The sequence below is a fragment of the Mastigoproctus giganteus genome, chromosome 6 (genome assembly GCF_048544385.1).
Source record: "Mastigoproctus giganteus isolate SK-2022 chromosome 6, ASM4854438v1, whole genome shotgun sequence".
Lineage (NCBI taxonomy): Eukaryota > Metazoa > Arthropoda > Arachnida > Uropygi > Thelyphonidae > Mastigoproctus > Mastigoproctus giganteus.
In genome coordinates, this window is record NC_143580.1 from 165,178,928 (window position 1) to 165,201,218 (window position 22,291).

The 22,291-nt window shown below is 37.4% G+C and overlaps 1 protein-coding gene across 1 annotated transcript in view; it reads right to left on the minus strand.

Annotated features, from left to right (window-relative positions):
* The window catches only part of scat (VPS54 subunit of GARP complex scat), a 414,636-nt gene that overhangs the window by 203,926 nt on the left and 188,419 nt on the right, over positions 1-22,291 (minus strand). The window contains exon 9 of the mRNA XM_090376331.1: positions 6,247-6,373. Coding sequence (XP_090232457.1) covers positions 6,247-6,373 — 127 coding nt within the window. The remainder of the gene's footprint in view (positions 1-6,246; positions 6,374-22,291) is intronic.

Sequence of the window (22,291 nt, forward strand, 5' to 3'; positions counted from 1 at the left end):
TTAAAATCATTTAACTCCTGAGCAGTATTAGACAGACTTCTACTAACCCCATTTTTAAAAACATCATGTGCGAATGCATATGCAAAATATCTATTCAGTTCCTAAACAATCCATACAGGATTGTTAACAGTTACACGATTCTTATTCAGTGGACAAATGTGATTCATTCCTTTCCTTCTACTTCTAATATACACAGAGAACTTTGCTTTCTTTGCATTCCTGGCCAAAGACTTATAATAATCAGCCTCAGCCTGCCACACTATTTGATTACACATTCCTTTGTACTTAATATATGATTCTGTATCCACTGACTTTTTTTTTTTTTTTTTAATGAAAACCTCAAGCACAAGAGGTATCAGAAACTATAATACTTAGTACCGTGCAAGGGATGAAGGCTGAGAAGGTGAAATAAAACACTTGTTGACATTAATTACACTTAAAATTCTGTAGATTGTAATTTTTAGTAAATACATATGAAGTTGAAGGAATACATGAGGGCTAAGAAATGTTTGTTCTGTGAGTTTGAAGTTGGTATAATTTTCTCTCTTTCTCTCTCTCTCTCTCTCTCTCTCTCTCTCTCTCTCTCTCTCTCTCTCTCTCTCTCTCTCTCTCTCTCTTCCAAACCAGCATTCAACCTGGGGAAGAGAGAGAGAGAGAGAGAGTGGGAATTATATAAGTCAATTGAGAAGAACAGTGCCCATAGAAGTACCTATAGAAAAGGCATGCATCAAAAACAGAATGTCTATGAGACAGAGAGTGGAGAAACTTTTAGAGATAAATCATTAATTAGCCTAACTGCCCTCTTTTCAATGGAGTCAAAGCCTGAGAGAGGTTTTGGGGCACTGCTCCAGATGTGGGAACAGTATTCAATGGAACGATAGATTTTAGATTTGTACAGAGTGAGCAGCTGTTTGGAATAAAAGCAACAATGAGAGCAAAAGAGAAAATTTAGTTTTTTTTTTTTTTTTTTTTTATGTTGAACTAACAATATTTATGATGTGCTCATTCCAAGAGAGATTAGAAATCAGGGTAATTCCTAATAGAGATAGGTGATCATGTCTAGAAACTTGAGTGTCATCAAATTTAATCATAGGAACAGAAGAATCCTTTTTGTAAGATATAAAGAGGGACTAAGTTTTAGAAAGATCGAAATCAACTAAGTTATCTTTGCCCGACTGAAGAATTGCTCGGAGATCAGAAATTTCCATGCATTTAAGAAACTGGTATTGAATATTCAAGAAAGTGAAGCTGTTTGTGCAGGGCAAAGGGTTCTCAAACTAAACAGGAAATGCAATGTACTATCATCAGCAAAACTATGGATAAGATTTCTAGTCAATGGAAGAAGGTCATCAATACAAAAGAGGGGGGAAAAAGAGTGGGAAAAAAACTGAACCTTGTGGAACACAAGCATTATTGGAAAAGTTAGAGGACATAGAGCACCAGCTACTATCACACAGTTAGAGACAAAACTGGATACTCAATTACAAAAAACATTACAAAGTTGGAAAACATGATTCCATCTTATGGTTTTCCAACTTTGTTTGTATAAAGGAGACATTTATACAAACATGATCAAAAGCCTTTGAAATGTTAAGAGAAACTACTTGAGTTTCACCAAATTTTTCCATTGAATTTGTCCATAGTTTGGTAACAAAAGCCAGTATATCACCAGCAGTTCGACACTCACAAAATCCATATTGGCATTCAGTGATCAAATGGAATGATTCTAAGCAGTTTAGGAATTCACAGTTAATAGACTCCCACACTGCTTTAGAAAGAGTAGGAGTAAGTACAATGGGACAATAATTGGAAGGGATGGATTTGTCACCCTTCTTAGGAACTGGCTAGATACGAACAAATTTCCATGCAGAAGGGAAAATATCAGTGTAGTTAGAAAGTGTAAAAATGCAACAAAGAACAGCAGTAAGCTCGGGAGCACAAGTGATGAAATACCATCAGGAACTGGCACTTTCTTGTCATCAAGACTGCTCAAAATGCTTCTGATAGCCTTTTGATTGAAGACCATAGGAGGCACTGAATGGAGTGTACTGGGAATGGTAGGTGGCAGATTACCAAGAGTTAGAAGAAATATAGGATGCAAGCAGGTTAGCTTTATCTTTAACAGAGGTAGAAATAGCACTGTCCGGTTTTGAGAGAAGTGGGACCAGAGATGGGCAAAAGTTGCAGCCAATAGCTTTGGCAAGAGACCAGAATTCTTGGCTACCATTTGGACAAGAAGCAAGTTTTCTACTATTAGCCCATTCGAATCTAATTTGAACTGATTAATAACTGCTTTACAATTGCTGCGAGCTTTGGTGTAGGCAGAAAATGAACCTGGAGATTTTGATGCAAGAACAAATGTGATATGGAACATTCCTATCTTGAACAGTCTTGGCACATTTATTGGAAAACCAAGGTTCAGATAAAAGATGAGATTTTAAGGTGGAGTATGAAATAAAGGATTTCATCCCTACAACAATAATTTCACTGACACAATTTGAGCAAACACTGACATCAGAAGACCTAAAGCAGTAATCCAACGAAGGAAAATAATAGAAATTGCACAATTCATCCATTTTGCATTCTTGTAATGCCAAACACATGAGGCTGAGAATAGCCAAAAGAGAAAGGCTCCACTGGAGAAGATACCATCACAAAGTTGCGATCTGAGGTACCTAGAGGATCACCCACTTTGACAGTGTACTTGGAATGGTTGTTTGTGAGAAAAGATCAAGAGCGTTGGGTGTTTGTTTTGGATTATCTGGTATTCTGGCAGGTCATTGCTAATTACAAAAGCCTCAGCATCTCGACCAGCTAGGTCCGTGTGACTAGAAAACAGAAGCCAGATGGAGTTGTGGGCATTAAAATCACCAAGGAAAATTAACTTACTGTTAGGAAAGTTGGCCTGGAGAAAGTCAAGTTTCAAAGATAGGAAGTCAATGAGTTCCAAGTGATTAGTGGAGTGGAACGATAGAGGCAACAGACGAATCTGACTAAAAGGGTTTTAAGTGAGAGAAGATTGAAAAGAGGAAATTCCAAATTACTAAGTTTCTGACAGGGAATATCAAAGTGGACATATGCACAAGTTCCACATTGAAGTGAAAGGAATCGTTTGGAAAAAACTAGGGCAACTGAGATGAGAAGCGGTTGAATCAATCGATAATGGGATTTTGTTAGAAAATGTATGTGGGGTTTGGGAGACTGGAAGTGGAAATGGACATCAGTGAGAATGAAACTAAGACCACATATTTGTGATATGATTTAATCATCCCATGCATTTTCCTTCACTTCCACTAAACTAATCAGCCTAAATCTTGAACAATGTTTCTAAGCTGGTATAAAAAACACTTACATTTTTTAATGACATCAGTTAGTCCCACAGAAAAGAGTCTCAGAAATGTCAGAGCACATTAATAATCATCTTTGCAAAAGCAAACTCCCTTCCATACCCGTAACAGTAATTATTTCTTTAAATAAATCCCACATCAATAAGCTATGAACACTGCAGCTTAAAGGTTCCTTTAGTTGAAGTTTCTAAATACATGGTAAAACTGATAAATAGGTCAAGAACACTGATTTCTTTTGTTGTTGCTCTAAAATGTTGGCTTAGAAACCAGTGCAAAGCAGCAAACTGCAAAATATATGTATCATTTTAGAGTCCAAAAGCATTATTCCATCCCATATCTGCCATGTCTATCCTTTCAATAAAGTAAAAATATCACATGCATAACACTCAGTATCTGAAGTACTGAATGGAACGTAAAAGGGAAAAGTGTTGCTGCTTCTCAATAATTTGTTTTCATCGCCACTGTCACATTTTTGGCTGGTATCTAGTACCACAAGGCCACTAAGGCAATGTGAGAGGCAATGTAACAGAGATAAATTGAGCTCCAGACAAAGGTTGATGATACTTCTCATCATATGATGAGTGGTAATCAATGGACACTGCTCATCGTGGACTAATGTTATTAGTGGAGTCCCTCAGGGTTCAGTGTTGGGTCCATTATTGTTTTCTGTATTTATAAATGATATTGATGATGGTATATCAAGCTTAATGTCCAAGTTTGCAGACGATACGAAGGTTGGCAAGGTTTTCAAGGACACTACTGACACTATGCTACTACAACAGGATCTGGAAAGGTTGAGCAGATGGGCTGAGAGGTGGCAAATGAAGTTTAACATTGACAGATGTAAAGTACTACATATGGGAAACAGCAACCCCAGAGCAACGTATCAACTCTGTGGTACTACACTGACAGTGGTAGAGAATGAAAGGGACCTGGGGGTGGTTGTGCAGGCAGATATGAAGTTCTCTGAGCAGTGCAGATGGGCTGCAAGAGTAGCTCATGGTGTATTGTCAATGATATATAGGAATTTTTCTAGCAGGAATAAGGAGGTGATTATTCCCTTGTATAAGGCAATGGTCAGGCCACACCTAGAGTACTGTATACAGGTCTGGAGGCCTCACTTCAAGAAGGATGTAGAGATGCTGGAACGAGTACAGAGAAGGGCAACAAGATTAGTGAATGGAACAATGGGGTGCTTTTACGAAGAAAGGCTTAATTTTTGCAAATTACAGTGTCTGGAGACTAGGCACCAGCGAGGTGATCTGATAGATGTGTATAAAGCCTTGAATGGTTTGAGCATGCTCAATGCTGATGGGATTCTTCCTCTTGCCCAGAATAATCACCTGAGAGGGCATAAATTCAAATTGAGGAAAGACAGGTGTAGGATAGACGTGTGGAAATTTGCCTTTAGCCAGCGGGTGGTTGGTTGGTGGAACAGACTTCCATCCCTTGTCATGGAAGTTGATAGCCTAAATAAGTTTTAAGGCTCAGCTGGACAAGTATTTCAAACGAACAGCGGGGTGAAGTGGAAGTGGTTTTTTTTTTTTTTTTTTTTTTTTTTTTGGCTGATGCTGCATAAGCTTGCTTTCTTGCATCAAATGCCTCTACTAATGTGTGCATGTAATACTGACTCCACACCAGCACTTCATGTGATTGCTGGTAAGCTTCCTTTGGACCTTGTATCTATATTTCTTTAGCCTGGTTTCAATTGGATTAACTAAGGCTTGCTGAGATTCTTGGCAGTAAGCTGAATCTGGCCACTGATATTAAAAGGAAAAAGAAAGAGTAATAAATCCACTAAAAAATATTTGGAAAATCCACTCGAACAATGAGAGTAAAGGTGCTATAACCAAAGAATTTATTCCAAATGTAACCTATACAAACCCCAAAATCAGGAAATGGTACTAACGTAGTACTTAATGACCTACTGATTAATGATCCCTCCAAAATCCCTTTCTTCCTGTACCATTTTTAATTCAACCCCACCAAGTGTATAAATTATTCAAGTTATTCATTCTTCAAGTCTGTCTAAAGCATCTTGAAGAAAAACTCCGCTTGGCCCTGCCAACCTTAACATCTACCAGGTTAGCTAAGGCTTTCATACATCTATTAGACAAGTGTCTGATCTGATTCATTCTGGAAACTGGAAAATGACATGAGCACTTAAATCTCCATGGGGTGTAATCTGCATTTAATTTCTTCAAGAATTACAGATTATTCTCAGACGTTTCATGGTACTTCCTGTACCACTTCTTCAGTAAGCTCCTGCAATGCTGTCATTATGATACCATCAGCCTCACATATTTATGTATGTCGGTATGTGAGGATGACGGTATGAAGCATGCATGGAGACTGTCTAAAACTAACAATACTACTGCATTAAAACTACATTTAATCTATGAATTTATTTTTAAGAATTGTCGAATTTCTATTTGTCTAATTTTAATGAAATTTGAATGTAAATATAAAATTTCTCAAATATAAAATTTCCTGAAAATCCATCTTCTGGGAGTTGAGTTTCAATGTAGACAGATATGTTGAAGACAACATGGGCATTACGCCTAAAAAAATTTTTAAAAAAAAATCATTCCTTAACAAGCAAATTACTGCTTATGAAACATGATAAACGTGATGAAATATAATGCAATACCAGTGAGCAAACATTAGTTTCACAGACTTTTCATGCTGCATAACGATTGTTTATGGTAACAAAAACTTACTAAAATTTATAATTTCTTTTTTTATTCAATTATTGATTGCCAAAAAAATTAAGTCTAAATAGATCATTAAGAACAATCTGATATGAAATTACTGGACCTAAACAGTGCTTAAATATTACTTTCTAATAATTAACAGCAATTCAACTAGTGGACTATGGCTATAAGTCAACTAAACTTACTTCCTCCATTAAGGTAGCATCCTCAGTTAGTGGTCTATTTAGATCAGCAGATATATATCTAACAAAGTCTGCCTGCATCATCTTATCTATGATTTTTTCAATCTCTGCAAGCTGAGAACCAAAATGCCTATTGAAATAAAAGTATTAATAATAAAACAGTAATATAGAGGAAACAAACCTAAACTTTAGCAAACCCATCATTTCAGCCACATATTAACTGACAGATTGTTATTTAACAAAATAAACTTTGTGATACTGAAACTGCAGTACCCTGAAGGAAAAGGATAGTTAGACTAATGATAGCAAAAAGTTCAAGAAAACACACACACACACACACCCCAGATCAATACAATGTAAACCCACCATAATTGCAGATACATTGAGCTAAGCATTTTGAAATTGAATCATACAGGTGTCAAATAGTTCCTGCTATATTTCCAACCAACACTCTTGCACCTGGTCCTGCAGACATGTGGGCGCCTCCGTAGCCAGGTGCAGCAGTGCATAGCACACGCTTCTTGATTAGACCGGGGTTCGAGCCCGTGACCACCAAATACGGAGGATGTGGAAAGGTCAGGGAATGACCACCACATATCCCCAGGGCAATATGGCCTTAGATGCTAATGCTCCATAAAACCAAACAACAACAACAACAGCAGTAGCAGCAGCAGAACATGTGTAGTCTATGCTAGCTGCAGGTGGCTCTGTAGATAGAATCAAAACATGGCTCACATGTGCTTGATGGAAAAAAAATCCAAGGATCTGGCTGGCCAAAATATTACATCCACATCAAGAAGACACTCGGAGGAAACCCCATGCAGCATGTGTGCAGGTGCTGTCCTGGTGAAAAATTGCATGAGGCACTGTAGTAAGAAAGGGGAGGGCAACAGATTCAAGAATCTGTGGCAAGCAGGAAAATTTCCACTGATGAATTTGATGGAAAGCAGCCAAATTGCCACCCACCGATAACAACTGACTACCAAAACTAATTGCTCTCCATAGCATAATACTATAAGGTGTGCAGTATGGTGATCAACAATGGCAGTTGTCACAGCTCACACATTCCATTACACAAGTCACCCAGCCTCTCAAAAGCCAATAAACTGCCCTCTATCAAAGTTGCCAAATTAGTATTAGTAATGACCAATATGGTGCAAAGAAGTCTAAGGCTCATGTTGGAGCAGCAAAAAAAAAAAAAAGTAAAATAATAATACTAATAAAAATAAATAATTAATAAATAATAAAAGAAAAGGAAATAGACAACCTATGTGTTTCCTTCCTCGTGTAGGTAACTATCCATCTGACCTTTGAAATCCCCAAACTGTCAGCCTCTACCACCCACATAGGCAACTTATTCCAGTAATTTATAACTTGCTGGCTAAAATAAAATTTCCTGTAAGCCAATCTAATTCCCCTTCATGACTTTAATTTATGGCCCCTAGTCCTAGAATCATTTATACCCATGAAAATTTTGTTCTCATTCATTTTACTTTTGCCTCTCAGAGCCTTAAACACCTCAATCAAGTCTCCTCTAAGGTGCCTAGTTTCAAAGCTGTGCAACCCACATATTCGAAGTCTTTCCTCATATGGACACCCTTTGGCTGATCTCGTCAGGAAAATTACCCGTCTTTGGACCCTTTCAGGGAGCTCGATGTCATCTTTTAGGAGCAGTCTCTATACTTGAACATGGTATTCCCAGTGTGGGGTAACAATAATCTTATATAATGGGATTATGATATTCTTATCTCTACTAGAAAATGTTCGATAAATCATCGAAAGGACACCATGGACCTTCCACTGCAACCAGTCTACAATGCTCGGAGAACTTCATGTCTGACCCTATCATAACTCTCAAGTCCCTTTCTTCTACTACTGACTTTAGTTCAACTCCACCAAGTGTATAAGTTATTTTGGGGTTACTGTTTCCCCAGATGTAAAACCTTGAACTTTGCTGGATTAAAATTGCTGATATCACGTGGTCAAATGTGATGTCTCGGCATTCTCTATAATCTTCTTGCTGTGAAGTTGGTTCCTGTGAGAAAGAAGCCACACAAACACACATTGCTTTGAACTCCACAATCTCTAGTTCGTTTTTATATCAGCCAGAGCTTCCATCTGATTGGTTCCATATTTTAATCATTTGTATATATTGGAACTCATCCATCTGCTGATTTGCATGCACTTTCTATCATCCCTTCTGGGTGTTGCAATTTCAATGTCACAGAATGTATTACTCAACTGAATATTTCCAATGTCAACTCCAATTATAAAAAAGTCAACCATCATAGTACATCACTGCATTATTACTAAGAAACCATGATATTGTATAATTAACTATGATACAATATAATTAAGTGTTATTTGTTTTCAATATATGTTGTTGTTTGATTTGTTAGTGTATCAGCAGTTAAGGACATAATGCACCTATTAGTGTATTGGAACGTGTGTTTGATATGAGGTTTTTCAAATAAATAATATTTATTCAATATTAGGAAAATGAAAAGACCATCAATATCCTTTCAATCGTCCAGTACATGTTGTAATGTCAGCTGATCACAAGAAGAGAATGCTACTTGCCACTCCCTTACATACCATGTACACACTCTAAGAAGATATGTTTTACTGTTAGTAGGGATTGACACATATTGCAGTGTGGGGAAGGCCATCTTTTGTGTTATGTTCACCAAACACTACACGTTAGGTGAGAATGACCAATTAGTAATCTGGAAAGTATACCTCTTCCGTCCTATTCTTTCTTGGGCTTGACAACAATTGCTAGGGCTCAGTTTTGATCAAGTAGTTTATTGTTCATTTGCTCTTTCCAAATAAGTATCCATTTATTTTTACAGGTCTACTGTATAATGGGTTTATAATCAATATAAGGTATCTTGAAGAAAAGCAAGATCAGGTTGAAGACAATTCTAGCATAGCAGCAGCACAAGCATGTTCACTTTCTGAGATTCCAGATTGCCTGGGATCCAACAAAAAATTATGAACTGATTATGTGTGTGAAACTGTATTTAACTGTTTTCAGATTTTTTTGTAATAGACCAGAACTAGGAGAAGAATTACATTAAAGAATCACACAGAATGTTTAAGGAGTTATTATATTGCGTGGCATTTTAGGGCAAAATGCCTCAAGTTGCATAGTGAGTTAACATGCTTACAATTAGTGCAAATGCATCAGATCTGCTCGCAGCTGACTACTAAATAGTTATAAGATTGGCATCATTATGTATATCTCATATTGTGAATATGAGATATACATAATGCCCACCCACTGAACAGGAGCCAATCAGCTCCAAAACGGTGGCGCCTGGGTGGTGGCATCTGCTGAGAATAAGTAACAATAGTCTTCTCCTATGGTAAAGAGTTACTTATTGAGGTAGTGCAATATCATGGCAACTCATTGTGAAGGTATTCACAATATGAGATATACATAATGATGCCAATCTTATAAGGAGTTAGTATATATAACAGAATGTTATAAATAGAATGTTAATGTTAATATTATAATATAATTAAGGTTATCCAAGGCTAGTAAGATGGCATATAATTTTGCAGTAAAAGTACTGCATTCCAAAGAGAGCAGGTGAGAGATGAATGTGACATGGATGTTTCCTGATTCAAAATTAATCTTGAAAAAAAATTTGGATGGAATATGCAAGGACTGATCCACAGGAAAAAGAAGATGTCAAATTATATGCTATTCCTCCCATTTTTAATATTATATTCAGAGTATTTGTGAAGATATTTTCAAATGTTTCATTTTTTTGTACTCTTACACCCCCCCTTCATTCTCTGCAGAATGGGAGGCATAACGGGTTGATCTACACAAGGGCAGATCCAACCTTCATTCTCTCCATGTTATCACCCCCTTCCAGGGCTGTGTTAACGCTAGGGTCAACCCGACCATGGCCGAGGGCCTCATTTTCAGTGAAATTGCTAGTAAAAAAAAAAAAAATGTGTAATATAAACTTACAAAAGATATAAGAATAAAATTTAAACACTTGTTAAGTGTTTAAATTTTATTCTTATATCTTTTTATTAAAGCGTCTAACATGGTATGGACATGTAAAACGGATGCAAAAAAACAGATATCCAAAGGCTATCCTGGAATGGATACCTCCTGGAAGAAGGAGAAGAGGAACACCTAGGAGGACATGGATGGATGGAGTACAGGAGTGCATGACAGCCCGAGGCTTAACCGACCAAGACACCTTGAACCGCACTTTATGGCGGGAAAAAATTGTTAACAAGAAATAACTTGTAGCCTGAGGAAACCCATTGTAAATGGAAACACTCCTCTTGAAAAAGAGATATCTTTTTATTGTACAATAAGTAAGTTAGTTTCTATTAAAATTGTTTTTATTATTGCTTTATTTTTCACGTCAAAAACATAAAACATTTTTGACTTCTTAGTTTACATTTTTATCAACGAATTATTAATCACAATATAAATATAAAAAACTTACGTAGTATTTGTATCTATATTTATATATATACAGGGTGTTTCACTACCAGTGCGACAAACTTGCAGAAGGTGTAGGGGGCCACAAAGACGAATAGGAATCACATAGCATTGCAGGGTCTGAAATGCCTTCATTATGCGGTAGAGGATGTTGAATGGGAGGTCGCGTGAACAGCGATCCCGCTGGAAGTCAGCATTTGCGAACCGTTTCTTTTGAAGAAACCAAGTAGCAAAAGTCCTCCGGAGTGGATAATCCGCAATCTCCAATGATTGGATGCATTGCAGATGGTATGAACTCATTTGGTTTGTTGACAGTATCTTCCATACAGTGGATTGGGAAATACCCAATCGTTGGCCTATCGCTCGAGTACTCGTACTCAGATTGCCTTCTGCAAGACGTAGGACATTCTCCTCATTGTATGGCATTATCGTCGTTCGCTCTCAATTCATGGTGCCTCTCATGAAACAACCAGTCCCACGTAACCTTCTGTGCACACGTGCGAAAATCGTATGACGAGGAGCACGCCTATGCGGGAAACGTTCCTGGTACAAGTGCACAACAGCGCGTCCATTACAGTCCGCAGCTCCATACGTGAGGTGCATGTTGGCCAGTTCAACGTTTGAATACTCGTCCATCCTACTGCCTCGGGAACTGATTCGCAAATACTGACATCCAGCGGGATCGCTGTTCACGACACCTCCCCTTCAATGTCCTCTACCGCATGACGAAGGCATTTCGAACCCTGCAATGCTATGTGATTCCGATTCGTCTTTGTGCCCACTACACCTTATGCAAGTTTGTCGCACTGGTAGTGAATCACCCTGTATATATATACAGTCAGTCCTCGTATAACATGTGTTTACACTACACGAATTCGATCATACATGATTTATAAATAGGGGAACGATATCGAATATAACATGAACGGAATTCGCTAATGCACAATTCGCCTTTGTGTTTACAAGAAATGGCAGTGGAACACGGAATCACCCCAACTGAACACAACACGATAGGAATGAACAGAAGATTCAGAAAATGTATTTTTGTTTTTTTATATCAGTGAAGGGTAAACACATTTCACCATAATAACGTAAAAACCAACACAATTCCAGCTATCAGTATTATAACAAATGCAATTAGATCGAGTTCACTACCCATTTATAACAGATTCCACTAGCAGAAACGCAACTGGAAATTATTTTTATTGTTAGCATTAGCAGAGGCATATGATGCAAGAAAGCAAGCTTATGCAGTATCAGCCAAAAAAAAAAAAAAAAAACTTCCACTTCACCCCTCCATTCGTTCGAAATACCTGTCCAGCTGAGCCTTAAATTTATTTAGGCTATCAACCTCCACAACAAGGGATGGAAGTCTGTTCCACCAACCAACTACCCGCTAGCTAAAGGCAAATTTCCGCACATCTATCCCACATCTGTCTTTCCTCAATTTGAATTTATGCCCTCTCAAGGTGATTATTCTGGACAAGAGGAAGAATCCCATTAGCATTGAGCATGCTCAAACCATTAAAGGCTTTATACACCTCTATCAGATCACCTTGCCGGTGCCTAGTCTCCCGACACTGTAATTTGCAAAACTTAAGCCTTTCTTCATAAGAGCAACCCTTTGTTCCATTCACTAATCTTGTTGCCCTTCTCTGTACTCGTTCCAGCAGCTCTACATCCTTCTTGAAATGAGGCCTCCAGACCTGTATACAGTACTCAAGGGGTGGCCTGACCATTGCCTTATACAAAGGAATAATCACCTCCATATCACTGCTAGAAAAATTCCTGTATATCATTGACAAGACACCATGAGCTACTCTTGCAGCCCATCTGCACTGATCAGAGAACTTCATATCTGCCTGCACAATTACCCCCCAGGTCCTTTTCATTCTCTACCACTGTCAGTGTAGTACCACAGAGTTGATACATTGCTCTGGGGTTGCTGTTTCCCATATGTAGTACTTTACATTTGTCAATGTTAAACTTCATTTGCCACCTCTCAGCCCATCTGCTCAACCTTTCCAGATCCTGTTGCATCAGCATAGCATCAGTAGTGTCCTTAACGACTCTGCCAACCTTTGTATCATCTACAAACTTGAACATTAAGCTTGATATACCATCATCAATATTATTTATAAATACAGAAAACAATAATGGATCCAACACTGAACCCTGGACTCCACTAATAACATTAGTCCACGATGAGCAGTGTCATTGATTACCACTCTGTCTTCTCCCCTCAACCACTCCTTTATCCATAGCAGCAATTCGCCTCTAGTGCCACACTGCTCCAATTTGTGCAGCAGTCTTGCATGTGCAACAGTATCAAAAGCCTTTCTAAGGTCCAAGTATATAATATCAAAGTTATTCCCTGCATCCAGCTCTTTTGTGACTGCACCATAGTATCTAATCAAATTGGTCAGGCAAGACTTCCCCTTAACAAAACCATGCGGTGTCCAAGCTATAACTGAAGTCTTGTCTAGATGATCCTGCAGTGCTTCATTAACCAGTGCCTCCATTAATTTTCCTGAAACAGAAGTTAAACTCACAGGTCTATAATTACTTGTGTCAGCCTTTGATCCTCCTTTGTGAATTGGGATCACATTTGCACATCTCCAGTCTATGGGTACCTCCCCTGAGTTCAAGGAAGCTTTCATAATTATGGCTAAGGGTTTGCTTACTTCCTTTGCTGCCTCCTTTAATATAACTGGATAGATCCCATCCACCCCAGGTGCCTTTCTTGTGTTTATCTTCAACAATTTCTCCTTCACTTTACTCTCAGTTATTACAAGATTATCAAGCTTACTGCCAGAGTTGAATACACCTCTGGCATTCGCCTCGCTGAATATCTCCTCATGTGTGAATGTTGATGCAAAATATTCATTTAGTTTGTTAACTACCTGAGCAGGATCATGAACAGTTGAACCATCGATATCAAGTGGACCAATCTGATTCATCCCCTTCCTTCTAGAGTTTACATAAGTAAAGAACTCCTTGCTGTTTTTCTTTGCATCCCTTGCCAAAGATTTCTCGTAATCTGCCTTCGCCTGCCTAAACTCCTTTGTAACTTGGTTACAGATCAACTTGTATCAATCATAGGCTTCTGTGTCACATTTTAATTTATATGTATCCCATGCATTTTTCTTCTCTGCCATATGTCTCATTAGTTCATCTGACATCCATTTAGGCCTAAACCTTGAGCAATATTTTTTAGTTGGTATGTAAAGCCTAGTAGCTTCCAAGGTAAGTTCTTTGAATGCTTCCCATTTTGAATTTGGTGTTGGTAACATCATCAGTTGGTCCCACTGTATAGAATTTAAATACTGTCTCAGTCCATCGTAGTCGCCTTTATGAAAGCAATAACCCTTCCCTTTACCCCTGATGGTAGTTACCACTTTGAGTAAATCCCACTTCAGCACACTGTGATCACTGCCACCTAGTGGTTCCTTTACCTGCAGATTCTTAATGCATGAAGAATCAATACTGATAATCAAATCAAGTATATTACTCCCTCTAGTTGCCTCCCGAATATGCTGATGTAGAAAACAATCATCCAATAAATCTCCAAAAGCCTTGCTAGTGTGTGAGTGACCAATCTACAAATTCCAGTCAATATCTGGAAAATTAAAATCCCCCATTATAAGACTCTGATTTACTGGCCCACTCTATTTCCCTGTACATTTTCTTATTATACTCATCAGAGTCATTAGGCCTATGGCACACTCTTACTCTCAATTTTGATCTCCCAATGCTTATGTCACACCAAACTAACTCGACACTGCACTGTCCAGCGATGTCGGCTGGCTTCACTTCCTTGGATTTTATGTGTTTCTTAACTAATATCATAACCCTACTCCCTTCCTATCCTGTCTATCCTTTCTGTCCACATTGTATTCCCCAAATTCCAGTTCTGCATTCCTTATATCTGTGTGACACCACGTCTCTAATATCCCAACAATATCCGCCTTTCATGCTTTGAGCAATATCTCAAATTCATCAAATTTATTTACCAAACTCCTAGCATTGGTGTACACGCAAGTATACATGCACCTGTTCATATTCCTAGCTACCCTAACACAACCCATGTGTTTACTTGTACCACGACTCCCAGCAGTCTCTGAAATATCCTGCATCTTGTTTTCCAGGCTTCCACTCATTCCAATAGAAGCAGTGCAAGAATCACTTTCACCTCTGCCAGTGGCTACTGTTAATCTATTAGTCCATGTATCCCCACCAGGCAGAAAAAAATTCTACCCCTTGAGCCTTGCACAATCTTTCCAGGGCCGAATTGATCAACAAGGCTCTCATCATATATTCCCTCTTATCGGGTCTGGACAGAATTGCAGATACTTTCAAATCCAACCCTAATTCACGGCTTTTATTCAACAGTGACCTGTACTTGTTAAGTAATTCTGCCAGTCTCCTACTCTTAATATCATTAGTGCCAATGTGTACAACTATATCACCTTTTGTGCCCTTAAAAGATGATATCCACTCTACACTGTCATGGTAATTGTTTTATGGTAATAACCCCCAGAAATGTGCTTTAGTAAAATGTGAGCTAGTGAGGTGTTAATAGTGTGTCTCTGCCTTTACGGTGTTGTTTATTCAGTTGCTACACACGAGCAGCTTTGTTTATGTGTATCAAACGTGCCTCCTCATTTTGTAATTGTGCTTTATTCCTTAAAAATGAGTAAAAAGGAAGCTGAATGCAGAGAAAATAAAAACAACTTTCATAGCAGGAACAACTCAAAGTGTAATTAAAATCCATTAGATCAAGACACAAAGAACTGGAAGTGATGGATTGGCTGTCATCTGTTTGGATAGAAAATCAAACAAAGAACAAGTTTGCTTACGATAGAAGCAAAAGCATTAGCAATATTTTATTACGCAATAGTCGTAATAAAATACTTGTGTATTTTATTACGATTATTTATTGTGTTTGGTAATGTTTTGGTTAAAAATGTGTGTTCAATCTTGGGTGGTCGGCACCTAACCTTATTTGTCCCAAGGGCCTTGCACGACTTTGCATTGCACGAGCGTTTCTAGGAACACAACTATCGTGCTATACGAGGACTGACAGTATCCTCAAATTTAAATATGAGGGGCTCATTTCATTCTTAATCCAACCCTGCTCCTCTCCCCCTTTGGGAATCGAGCTGGATTCCCAAAACTACAAAAAAATAAATAAATAAAAAAAAAATTTATGTATACATATCAAAATAAAGTAAATATTCCAATTTATATAATTCATAAAGTCTAATTAATAGAATGGTTAAAATTTATTTAATAACTTTTTTCTTTCTGAATGGTTCTATACAACATTTGAGCCATGAACAGGACATTAAGTTTATGTATATATGTTACAAATTGAATTTTAACTATATATTTGTTTAAATTTCAGGAAGAGAGCTGTAACAAAATTTTTTGTTTAAAATTTAATTTGACCAAACTTTTCCTATAAGTGTCAATACAACATGACAGCCTCATCCTGTCTTATCACAGTGGCCACCTGTTACTGGCATCCAATGTGCATGAGCCAAGTTCATTGTTTAATTGCTAATAGCATAGTTGCCAAAAGAAAATCACACTATGACAATCTTCTAAGTCATACACATAGATGTGGACCAATGAAGATGAATATGATTACCAAATTTAAATTGAAAACACAACATAAAAAGTGCTTTTAAACTAATTAAATTAAAACCATTTTTGTATTAGTCGTATGGTGCAAGGAACCGCTAGGATTTTGCTGCAAGTCGCAAAAATTAATTAATTACTAAATAATAAATAAATATTAAAATAAAATAAATTACCTATTTGACTCCCTCCTGATACAGGTTTTATTCAGCTGAACTCTGAATTTTTTCAAGCTGTCAGCCTCAAGCTTTACCCCTCCCATATGAAGGTAATTATTCCAATGATTAATAACTTATTGGCTAAAAAAAATCTCCTGAAATCTAGTCTAAATCTCTTCCCCATAATTTGAATTTATGGCTCCTAGTTCTGGAATCATTCCAAGTCTTTTGTCATACAGATGCCCTTATGCAATATTCACCAAGCAAGCTGCATGTCTTTGACCCTTTCAAGATGGTTAAATTCTTTTCTTAGGTGTGGTTTCCATACTGGAACACAGTATGGAATACAAGTATGGTCTTACCAATGGCTTATAGAATGGGATTATGACTTATCTCTAAAAGCTACTGTTCAATAAATCATCAAAAGAACATCATAGGCCTTATTGCTTGGAGAACTTTGTGTCCAACCATATTGTAACTGTCAAATTGCATTTCTCCTGGACTGTCTTCAGTTCAACACCACCAAGCATATAAGTTATTTTGGGTTTGCTACTCCCAAAGTAAAAGACCTTGCATTTTCTTGCATTAAAATATAACTGCCACTTTTCTGATCATTCTTGAAGTTTATCTAAGTCATTCTGAAGGAGTATTGCTTGGCACTGATCATTAGGTACCCTAGTGATCTTGACACTGCATAAATTTTGACATCATACTCACTATTCTTACATCAGTATGATTTAAGAAGATCAAAAATAACAGTGGTCCAGTTACAATCCCTGGGGCACCGCACTTCTTACATTACCCCAATCTGAAGAATAACCATTAATCACAACCCTCTTGTCTCCTGCTCTGCAGCCATCCTGCAATCCATCTAAAGATTTTCCCCTGTGATTCCAGTGTTCCAGCTTATACAGTAACCCCTCACATGGGACTGAGTCAAAAGTTTTTCTGAAATTCAAGTGAACAATATCAAATTATTTCCTACATCCAGTTCATAAGTGACCGTAAAATAAGCTAACCAGGTTAGTTAAACATGATTTTCCCTTTACAAAACCATGTTTCCTTCAGAATTTCATTTCTATCTAAATGATCCTGTATTGTACACTTGATCATTGCATCCATGATTTTCCTTACCACTGAAGTTAAACTAATTGGTTATTAGATAGCATTTCATCCTCAGAACTGCTTTTATGTATTAGCAACACTGCCACTTCTCCAATTTGAAGGAATTTCTGCTGAGTGACACACTCATAATTAACTTTAATGGTTCCATGCACTTCTCCCTCAAATTTACAGGGTATATGAAATCACCTTTAACCCTGAAAGTTTTTTAATAAATAATTTTCTGAAATCACAGTATTACTAATTTCATGCTTTCCAGCTTCACTTGGCATGATTTCTTTTCACCATGAAGGATCTTCTGTAAATATCAATTAAAAGTATCTGTTCAATTCATCCGCAACATCGGTTGGTTATCTAAGAATTTCCTGCACCCATTACCCAAGTGTCCAATCTGATTCATTCTTCTCTTCTTTGTATTCACATATGTTAAAAAATTAATGTCCCCCCTCTCTCTCTCAGCCAGTGACTTCTCATAATCTGCCTTTCCCAGCTTAAACTTTTCTGTGATATTATTACAGATCAATTTGTAGCTGTTACAGGCTTCATACTTTTCCATGCCATCTTTTTCTGCTCTATTAAACCAGTTAGTTCATCCATCTCAGACTCCTCCTTGTGAAATATTTTCTTAAAGGTATATATGAATTCAAAGCTTTAAAGGTATACCATAATTCTAATATTTTTGAGCTCTGTGAACTATCTTCCCCATGTTGACAGAGGCAACATAGTACCTTTAGCTGCTATGAGCTTCTTTCCTAAAATTTAAATGAATTCCTTTACCTTTAACAACTGCTATCTCTCTCCCAGTGTCATCAAGTTAGAACTTTGTGATCATTCCCTATTAATGGCTCCCCATACTGTCAGCTCTATTATACCACATGGGTGATGATCAGGATTAGAATATTCTTTTAACCACAGCTGTTTTAATAACACCAAAAGTAAAAGCCACAGCATCACACTATAAGAATATCTACAAAATTTATAAACCAAGAATGTCCACAAGTACTATCATCCCCCAATTTGAGTATATTTACATACAGTACAAAAAATGTACAAAAGGGTACAGCACAAAAATTTACCTCAGAAAGAAACATGAAAATTATTACTCATTCCATATGGACGGAGCATACAGGTTTATATATATCATTTTCTTTTATCTTTTTTTTTTTTTTTTTTTAAATTTGATTTTTATAATTTTTTTTAAAGCAGTAGCCTCTAAATTCCCCTCCTTCACACTTTCTTTCTTATACCAATTTCCAATTACCTCACACAAGTACAGGTTATGAATTTTAAGAGTGTGATAGTGAACCTGATCCTTTCAGCAAAGAGTCTTCCATATGCAGGGTGTCCAAAAAATAATGGCAGAGTTTAGTGTTGGTTTATGTGGTAATAAACACTACACAATATGCTGTGAAATATTTTATTACAGTTAATAGGTAACATAGATTCTTAAAATCATTACAATATTTCTGTGTGTGTGCCATTAACAGCACTGCACACATCTAAACGATAATCAACCTCAGTCCACACTCGAGCAAGAACGTCAGGAGTAATGCTTGCAATTGCTGCAGTGATTCTTTCCTTTGGATGGACAAGATTCTGAATCTTTTCACTGTAAACCAGGTGTTTTCACATGACTCCAAAGAAATCAATGGGGTAAGGTCTGGGCTTCATGGGGGCCAAGGAATGGGTCCATTTCGTCTAATCCTCCATCTTGGAAAACAAACACATTGTGCACAATCGTTGCAAAGTATGGTAGTGCTCCATTCTGTTGAAAGATGATGAGATCAAATTCATCCATGTTCTCGATTTGGGGAAAGAAAAATGTCTAGATACACGCTGCTGTTGACAGTACGTTCTGTAAAGAAAAATGGTCAAAAAATCCTTTTGTGCATTAAACCACACCAAACGTTGACCTTTGGAGAGTCTCTAATGTGCTCACATATTGTGGTAGGATTTTCAGTTGCCCTTATCTGACAATTGTGACGATTTACACACCCACTGATATGGAATGTAGCCTCATCCGAGAATATGATGTGATTTAAAAATCCTGGCTCACTGTCGCATCTCTGCAGCATGGTGACAGCGAATTCCACTCTACTCGACTTGTCATTGGGGTGAATTGCATGAAGGAGTTGAATTTTGTAAGGAAAAAGCTTTAGCCTTTTCACACAACGTCATGCACAGTCGATTTCGGGAGACACAATTGTCAACTTCGCCTGCAAATGGACTTCCGCAGACTTCGAACACAGGACTGCCATATTGCTTCCACATTATCATCCGATGTCTGTGGTCTTCCTGGTCGTTTATGTTTATCAGTACTGCCTGTCTCCTTAAACTGTTTAAACCATCGGCGGATATTGTTCTGATGGGGTGGATCCTTGTGATATTCTCGTATGAAATGCTGTTGAACCTCGATTACGGATTGGCATTCCGCCAACCACAAAACACACGCAGCTTTCTCTTGCACGGTAGTCATTGCCAAACTAACTGACATACCACTGACTGTCCCACTGAACAGCTATTATAGAGGGTGCCTCGCTGCGTGTGCTGCTGACTGCCTGCATGCACAACATGGCACCTGCCACAAACTTGTTGCCCTATTGACTTCATTTGAACACCTTTCCAGCCATGGTGCTTGCCATGTGTTGCATAACATTAGTACAAAACCCCACCATTATTTTTCAGATACATTGTATATTGTGCTTAAGGTACTGACTTTTTGGTAAGATATGACTACATTAATCTGAACAATGAATTTGTTTGTGAAATTTTGAAGTCTGATAAAAATAAAAATTTTGATTATAAATGATTTTAAATATTAATCTGTTTCAATTTTGACTTCATTAGTATTAAAGTGATAGTAGTACTAGTATTAGAATGGTAAATAATGCAAGGAAGAAAGCTTATACAGAATCAGGAGAGAAAAAAAAGGTACCCATCTCATTTATCTATCTCCTCTAAGTCTTGTATTTGTTCATTTCTTCCTTAAATTTATCCAAACTACCCACTTGCACAACCAGATGGAAGGTAGTTCCAACAACCAATCACTTACTCACTTACTTACTCAAATCCAATTAATTTTCGCACATCTATCCTGCAACCATCCTTTTTGAATTTAAGCTTATTGTCCCTTCTTATGTCATCTAAAAATAATAATACTAATAATAATTCGTCAAGACTAACTTCATGGGACTACTGAATCGCCTTTTAACCTTACTGACTGTAAGTAAATTCTGGGTAGGTTACTAACAAAGTAGCAAGACTTTTCGGGATTTATTGGATGACTGTTTACTACATCAGCATGTTGAGAGAGAGAGAATGAGAGAAACAATACAAATCATAAGAGGGCTCAGACAACACTGATCTGATTATCACCAGTGACTCTGTGCATTATTAATTCTCAGAAAAAGGAATCTAATAAAAGATGTAACTGATGTCAAAAGGATGGGATTTTGCTTTTGTAAAGGTGACTATAATAGATCTCATACAGGTAAATTCTATTCAGTGGGATCAACTGATGATACAAACTGCAAATTCTAATCAGCATAAATCATAAAAACTACTAATAGGCTTTTTATGACAACTAAGAGACACTGTTCAAGACCCAGACAGATGTCAGCTGAACTGAGGAGATTAATCGCAGAGAAGAAAAATACACGGGATGCATATAAATTTATAAGGGGATACAGAAACCTACAGTAAGTATAAACTAATCTGCAAGCAAGCCAACAAATTATGAGAAGGAAAGAGAAGAATCACACTGGCCCACTAGATATGAATGATATAACCTTTGTTGAATCAGTTCAGTCTACTGACAAACTGAATATATATTATATTCTGACAGGGAGCTAATTGATTTTGTGATAATTGAGAGGAAAGTGGGAAGAAAATTTGAAGATAAAAGTAAATAAGACACCTAGGATGGATGGAATCTATCGATTCTATCCATCATCGCAAATTCAATAAGATCGAGTTTACTTTTATGATAGATTGCACTAACGGAAAAGCCCAATAAACAGGTGACTGCTAATTGTTTTTATTGTTTAATGGTTGTGACCTCCAGAAATCCGACCGAAATCACATGGTACGGTCAGAGACAATCGTAGGGTAATCTTCAGTGTTGTGGTCTCCTGTCCCGATTAAACAACATGTTGTCCCAATTAAGCAAAGTAAACCCTGGCTATTTTCTCGACTGGGTTCTGTTTTAAAGATTTGCCCCAAATAAACGGCTGCCCCGATTAACCGATGGCCCAAATAACTGGAATCCACTGTATATACAATGGGACCAACTGATGATGTCAACAACAGCATATTCTAAATGGGAAGCATTCAAAGAATTAATCTTGGAAGCTACTAGGCTTTTCATACCAACTAAGAAATACTATTCACGGTTTGGGACTAAACAAATGACAGATGAACTAATAAGACATGTGGCAGAGAAGGAAAATGCATGAGATACATATAAATTAACTGGTGACACAGAAGCCTATGGTAGATATAAGCTTGTAATCAAGTCACAAAGGACGTTAGGCAAGAAAAGGCAGATTACGAGAAATCTTTGGGAAAGGATGCAAAGAAAAACATCAAAGAGTTCTTTACTTATGTAAACTCTAGAAGGAAGGGATGAATCAGATTGGTCCACTTGATATCA